The sequence below is a fragment of the Vanellus vanellus genome (assembly GCF_965231255.1).
Source record: "Vanellus vanellus genome assembly, chromosome: 14".
Classification (NCBI taxonomy): domain Eukaryota; kingdom Metazoa; phylum Chordata; class Aves; order Charadriiformes; family Charadriidae; genus Vanellus; species Vanellus vanellus.
In genome coordinates this window covers 8606993-8614535 of record NC_138919.1, presented here as the reverse complement: position 1 = coordinate 8614535, position 7543 = coordinate 8606993, and the positions used below count along the sequence as shown (strand labels likewise).

The 7543-nt window shown below is 47.5% G+C and overlaps 1 protein-coding gene across 1 annotated transcript in view; it reads left to right on the top strand.

Moving 5' to 3' along the window:
* Window positions 1–6343: 6343 nt before the first annotated feature.
* SHISA9 (shisa family member 9) overlaps window positions 6344–7543 on the top strand; it is a gene marked incomplete at its 3' end in the record, with an annotated part of 186810 nt that continues 185610 nt past the window's right edge. Inside the window, exon 1 of the mRNA XM_082490400.1 lies at window positions 6344–7114. Coding sequence (XP_082346526.1) covers window positions 6498–7114 — 617 coding nt within the window. The 5' untranslated portion in view covers window positions 6344–6497. The remainder of the gene's footprint in view (window positions 7115–7543) is intronic.

Genomic DNA, 7543 nt, shown 5'->3' with positions numbered 1-7543 from the left:
AAAAGTATCACAGAACTCGGACCATTATTACTTCTCTGTACCTCTTATTTCATCTGTCTTGTGACTTACTGTTTTAAAATCCTGAGCATCTTTTAACAGTTAGCATCCTTTAAAAATGGAACTATCAGAGAAATTTTCTTCATAAATCTGAAAGTTCCTACATCTATATATTATTACTATATGTAAGATATACATCAAGCCTTGGATGGGCATGTTGTGACAATGATATGGAGAGACATCATTAAAGCTTATTATCAGGGAAGCACACTAAAAAGGTCTAATGTTCAGTAAGAACTTTTGATTTTGGTTGCCTGACAGTACATTTTGGAAGACACGCAAAATAGATGGTGGCTAAAATCTTTTGTTAGTTAAGTAATACAGCAACTATACATTTCTGTGAAGAGCAAGTTCTTCACTTCTGAGGTTTACAGCTCACTTCTATAGCACTTGAAGGTTAATAGTGCTAAAACTGACAGACAATAACCGACTCACTGTTATGCCTTCCTCCTGTTCTGGCTTCCATCCATGGATGTTCCAGGTCTGGGCTGGCGAATGTGCATTCTAGACTAAAACTTGTCTACCTCTTAATCTCAGTTACCGAGAAGTTTTTGGAAGAGGTATTGGTTAACCAGCTGCTCTAGCAGACGCCAGAGTCAGACGGCAGAGGATTAGAAATTTTTTTCTGCTATACGTCCTCTTCTATGTCTAAGCGCAGCTCAGGCACAGTATTATACTGACTTTAACCTTGAAAATTTTTAATGCTATTTTAGGTATATTTAGAAAGGCTTCCTCTCTACCTTTAAAAGTTGAACTCATGGGAACAAAGGTGGTTGGATTTTCAGTTGGAAGGATACAAAAGCAGTTCCAATTTTTTTGATCCTCTGTAGCTTTTCTTTTCTTTTTTGTTAACAAGACATAAGGATTTTATTGGCATGAGTTTGGAATGATCTACAAAGTCTTCTTTGCCAGTTGCAGTAATCCTCAGACACCTGGCCAATCATTTCAGATCTAAATTCCATGGCAGTCTAATTTATAACAAGCAGAAATATATGTTGTTCACAGGTACTTGCAATATTCTTACAATTCAAAAGTAACATCAATTTTGCCAAAGAGAGAAACTGACTGGCAGTTTTCCTTGTTCAGAATCAGAGGAATAGCTGTGCAACAGGCAAACCTGAGGGCACAACTTGTTTTTCAGCTATACTGCTGAAAGCTGCTTTAGACATTTTGGCACTTTTTTTCCCACTGCTGTATACTGAAGACGTTTGCAGTATACATGTGTTGCCTCTTGTATATTTGCAAGTGCGTCATTTAACTTCTAAATTTATCAGGTTTTTTCTGAATTTCCTTTGAATTAAACTAAAGCTACAAGAACTCTCAGAATTTCATTAAGTCCACTCCAAATGTGAATGCTATTACTGCCTGCCCCAACCACAGCCCATGCAATTACTACAGTTGTGATTTTACAAGAAGACTGAAGAGAAAAATATTAGGTGATAAATGTAATTTCTACATTGTAGAATTGCAAAAAATTATCTTCCACCTCAGTGAGCCATGAAAACAAGTCTCTCATGTTTTGTCATTCATGAAGCACCTCTTAGTTCATTAAGATCTCTTTGCTATGTGCAAAGTGTATTTTTTTCAGACGTGATGACAATAACTAAAAAATGTTCAATGTTTGTAAGATGTTCTAGTTAAAGTTTCTATGAACTCATGATATTGCACGAACAAGCTCATTCTGTCCTAGCCTGTATGTGCAAAGGTTAGTTTAAAAGATGTGTGCTCAATAATTATAAAAGGAGAAGTATATTTAATGTCAACACACTGCAGGCTGGTATTTCACACATTGCTGCACTGATATGATACTAATGATTGCAGTTATTGGCGAAAAGAACAAAGGCTTATGAGGTGTTAGCTGTGTAACTAAAAGAAAGGTCTAGAACCAATTGCGTTTTAACCAACCATCAAGCCTAATACCAATGGAAAAGCATACTCCTCATAGAGGGATGACAAAACTTAGTAGAAGCAAATTGGGGTGGGTGGGCTATGCTGATTCAAGAATGTAGAGGTGTTCAAAACAAACTTCTGTGTTGTGTCATTCAGGGCTGTTTACAATTTTTGTAAATCATGGGACTGTTTTCAGTACCTATAAACCTCTTGTCGCTTGTAGCCTCCTTGTTAAACACATTTTGCTTCTTCAACTCGTGTCTACTAAGGTATTTCTTGCATGTCGCAAGCTACCTTGTTGCTCCACAGCAGATATCCTCTAACATTTAACTGTACTTTTAACGACTAGTAATAGCAAACATGCTGCCAGTTGGCCTGCTATTCTAGAATCATTGTCTCTTTTTTTTTTTCCAGCTGCGATACATTTTGCATCTATACATCCAAATATTCCATTACAGTATGAAATAACTATCAAGGAAACAGACATTGACTGCTTCAATCCAGTTCCCACATGACATTTCTTATCACAAAATACCTTTCACATCAATACTGCCTGAGATCAGGCCTGTCGAGCTGCTTTTTTGACAGATTTTCACAGCTCTGGAACGTCTGTTGATTGAGCTATATGCAGGAATTAAGAATTGGCTAGAAAGCTCCATTGACTCAGTGCTCAGCGAAGGACTGTTCTCTCTAGCAGGTAACCAGTCCCTGGGAAATACTCAGAGGTTGCATCAACATTGTTATTATTAACAAAAATGAAATATAGAATTTGGAACATGATAATTGCTATTGCCCTATATGTTCTAATTGTTCTATATTCTTCAGATTTATCACCACCTCAAATTCAGGTTAACTCATTAACTTTCTGTCCTAATTTTCAAACTCTCTTATTTACATAAAAAAACAGCGAGAATCAGTTCTAAGAGTATGTACAATTAAACACAGAACTGAACATGTATAATGCACACATGCATATATACAGTATAAGCATGCATGCATTTATATAACTTCCACTGAAACCTTGCTATACCTTGCTACAGGATTTATCAGAAAAAAAACACCTATTTTCTAGCTTGAAGTTGAACAAGCATTGCCATTGATCCACATGTGAAAGTCTCAGTGAAAACAAGTGAAAGACATTAGAGGAAAATACAATAGGAATACTTAATTTTATATAAGGTCTGTGCTTAAAATTAAGTATTTCACTTAACTAAATGGATATACACTTGAGTAAAGACAACTCTGCAGGTTCTAGTGGAAACATTCATCTTCTCAATTGTTTCAGAAGCAAAATACATTCCTTACAGGATAAAACTATAGAAAAGTAGGTTATTATTACTTACCTTAAAGCAATGTCAAAAAGAGAAGTCTTGAAAGTGGAAGGTGATGGTGCTAAACTGGGAAATCTTTCTTGTCTCTCAACTTGGTAAAGACAACTGAAATAAATCAGAAATTTATTGACTGACTTCGTTGAGAAAAGCTTTATTAAAATTACATAATGTCCCAAGGTGTGCCTCAGTGCTGTGTGTAATACTAATTTCTCTCAACTAGTTTTCTTGTTTCCATTACTATACTTAATGGTTTTATATTTTGATCATGGAGGTGTTCTTACGACTACATGCTATGAAGCTATTAAAACACAATGCTGCAGGTCTAGTAAAAAAGGTTCATGCCCTAGTCTAGAAAAACTCTAGTTCATTATTAGAACTCTAAGACACGGTACAGGTAAACTAACTTCACTGCTAATATGACTAACAGGCACAGAGAGCATAACAACTAGAGTAACTCACAATTAATGAGGGTGACATGATTTATGGCTTCTGGGTTCTGTGGGTCTGATTGAAAGTCTTATGGTGCCCCAGGAAACATTTTCTTTTAAGGAGCTTCAATCACCCTCCTGTTTTCCCCAGTTCTGGGCTCTCATTCCAAGCACATGCCACTTAGGGTCAGATTCTGATCGTGTGGACTTGAATCCTGCAAATGTTAGATTCTAGCCTAAATCCTTTGAGATTTTTTGCTATAGGGGAATTCTTAAGGAAAACCCCAGGAACTCAGCGAAACAAGAAACTTGTACCACAGTTAGTCAGGATTAATAGCCCATAAAATAAATCATTTTTTGGATGTTATTATTTCTGCACATGTATAGCACTAATCATGCAAAATATTTAAGCAGCTTTTTAGCAGTCAGATCAACAGGGAAACTTGCATAATCTTAAGCGCCTGACAGGACTGGACCTTAAATGTCTCTAGATGCAATAATAAGTATGGAACAGATTCATTTTGTGCAGTATTTTCAGCACAAACTGCATCACAAAGTGTTAAATAATAAATAATAGCAGAGAGAAGTATACACAAGGGAGGAATGATATGATTTCAGAGGAGACTTGAAAGGGGATGTTGATGAGGTAGAGGTTTTAAGAATTAAATATTAAAAACCGAGAAGGCTGGTTTTGGCTGGGACTGATTGTTTTTCTCTGCTGAGAAATAAAGGGGCTTTCTAACCTACCTCCTGGACAAGGATGGAAGGCTTACTGTCAAACTGTTCAGTGGAATCATCACTGTACTTAAGAGTCTATTTTTAAGAGAAGGCAAAGGATCGCAATTAGCTAACTACAGCCCTCTCCGATTCCAAATGTCTGCTTTGTCCTCTGCCTCACCTTTCTGTTTATTTACCACTTAACAACTCGACACAGAATTGGCCGAAGTTCCTGAAGTGTGGCGGCAATATAGCCCCCTCACAAGAGCAGGTGGGAGAGGCCATCGCGGAGCGCCCTCGCACCAGCCCTTCTCCCCAGAGACATCCACAGCCCGCAAGGCCAGAGCGAGGGTATCACAGACGTGCCCCCGAGGAACGGGAAGCTGCTTGAACCACCAGCCCACGCTGTTAAATCACGGCATAATGGGCCTATTTCCTACATTTGGTGGCAGCATAGTATTCAGGATAATATTATCGCTACTTGCACAGGTTACTGCCAAACCAGAAGACGGAGATGAGAGAGTTAAATAACAGGGATGGGGAGTGAATCACTAAAAAGTCTTTCCCAGAGTCAGTTCTCTGTTTTGGGGGAAGTTATTTTAATTCTGTGTCTCGCAAACAACCCGCAGCCTCACTGTGTCCTCTGGAGCCAGCCTGACTGACATTATAACAAGATTTTAAAATAAAAGATGTGCAGGGGCAGCTCCCGTTTAGCAGGCATATAGGTAGCCCCGCTCTGAAGCACGCAGTACCGGTAACGCTGTACCTGTGCACGGCGCGCCGGGCTGAGGGCAGCGCCCGCTCTCGCCCATGGTTTAGTGGCGGTGCGGCCCCATGGACACCGCTCCGCCGGGAGGACCTGCCCTCGCCTCGCAGGTAAGCGAATCTCCGGAGAGCGCTCTCCTGTGAGGAGAGCAGTCACCGGGAGAAGGAGCGCTCCACTCACCGGGCCCCGCCGCCCCGCTTTCCTCCCCCGAGGCGCCCACCCCGGCCGCAGCCCGCGGGGGGGCTCTGTGGGGTCGAGGCCGCCCGACGCCCCCGCTCGTCTCCCCCGCTCTGGCCGGCGCGCGCCGGCCGTTACCCCCCTCAGCGCGGCGCGGGGGGAGGGGAGGCGCTCCCGCGCTTTTGGAGACGCACCTGTGGGGAGCGCCCGCCTGGGCGGGAAGTCTCTTATGTAAGGGATGGCGGGGAGCGCGGCCGGCCCCGCGGCGGGGCTGAGGGGGGCGAGGTGGGGGCCGATGGGAGGGGGGAGCGCCCCTCGGAGGGGCTGCTCGGGATGGGGAGGGTCGCTGGCCCCTCAGAGGGACTGACTTTGGGGGGGGCGGGCAGGTCGGCGGGCGGCCCCGGGTCTCTGTCGCGCAGCCTCCCGCGGGCGCCTCGGCGGACGGGCTGTGCTCGCCGGGCTGCCTCGCCCTCGCTCTCACCCGCACGGCGCCCGCCAAGGCGGATTCCCCTTAGGCGGCAGCCCTTCCCCGCCGGCTGGATGCCGCGGCGAGTCCGTCCAGCCTCCCGCGCTCTGCCCCGGCAGCCGTCGCCTCCCGCGGGCTCGCCCGGCTCCGGGCGGGGCTGGGCGGGCGCCGTGGCTGGCTGAGGGAGTTGTGCGAGAGACCGCGCCGGGCTCCGCGGGGGAGCGGAAGGTGGGTGCCCCCGGCGGTGCGCGCCGGCACCAGGCGGCGCGGAGAGGCTCCTCGCTCGCCCTTTCTCCCCCTTCCCGCCCCTGCAGCGCCCTCCTCTCAGCCCTCCCGCCTCGTGGCCCCCTCCACGCCCCTCTCCCCAGCCCGCCGCGCAGCGCGCTGCCCCGCGCTCCCGCCGCCACCTCCACCCCTCGGTCCTCCTTCTCCTCCTCCTCCTCCTCCTCCTCCTCCTCCTCCTCCTTCTCCCCCCCAGCTCCCGCCCGCTCCCTCTCCCGCGCACTCCACAAGTGCCGCGCGCTCGCTACCCCGGAGCGGAGCGGCGAGGGGCTGCGGGCGCTGCCCGGGGGGCGGCGGCCCCGGCCCGGCCCGCGTGGGGCTGTCCGTGGTGCTGAGGGCGAGCGCGGGCTGAGCGGACGCCCGGCCCCTAACGGAGCCCCTTTATGTTCAGCCCCTGGCGCAGCGCAGCATCCAGCAGCTCGAGCGGCGGCGGCGGCAGCGGCGGCAGCATCGCTGAGCCGGGGCTGGGAGGCAGAATGGAAGGCTTTATTCGGCTGCTCTTCGGCTACTTGGTGGCAGACCTTCTCACGCTGGTGTGTCGGGCTCAGGAGAAAGCTGGCCAGCAGCTGGGGAGCTTCGTGGTGCTCTCGGGAGGAAACCGCTCCAGCCTGGGGGAACAGCTAGACCCCTCTGAGCCACCTCCCAGCCCGGACTTCTGCAGGGGCTACTTTGATGTGATGGGGCAGTGGGACCCCCCCTTTAACTGCAGCTCGGGGGAGTTCATCTTCTGCTGCGGCACTTGTGGCTTTAGGTTTTGCTGCAAGTTCAAGAAGACGAGGCTGGATCAAAGCACCTGCACAAACTATGAGACGCCGTTATGGATGAACACTGGGAAGCCTCCTTCCCGCATAGACGACCCTCTGCACGACCCTACCAGGGATAAAACCAACCTCATCGTCTACATCATCTGTGGGGTTGTGGCAGTCATGGTGCTGGTGGGGATCTTCACCAAACTAGGGCTGGAGAAGGCGCACAGACCCCAGCGGGAGCACATGTCCAGGTAAGGCTGAGCGCCAAGCAGCAGGCTCCCCTTCCCCTCTCCCTCCCCTCCCCCCCCTTCCTCCTAAGGAGAAGAGAGTAGCCCATGTGTTCCTGTTAAACGAACAACTCCTGCCAGGCAGGCTGCATTGCCCTGCAAGGAGACTGAGAGAAACCAACTTTGGAGAGCAGAGCTCCTGTGGTTCCCCAAGCCCAGGTTATCAAAGTACATGCATACTGAGGAAGACCAGAAATAATTGTATAGTCTGCACAGACAGTCCATTTTTATCCGCAGTGCCTGACCCTCTCCCCAGCAAGATCCAGCAAGTGTTCCCAGATATACTGTGCATGAATAGAAAAACAAAAGATCCTGAAATGGGCAACACTGAATTAGAGAAAGCCTGATGGGTTCCCTCTTCCAACTGTTTCAAAGCTTGGAAAATGTTTTTAC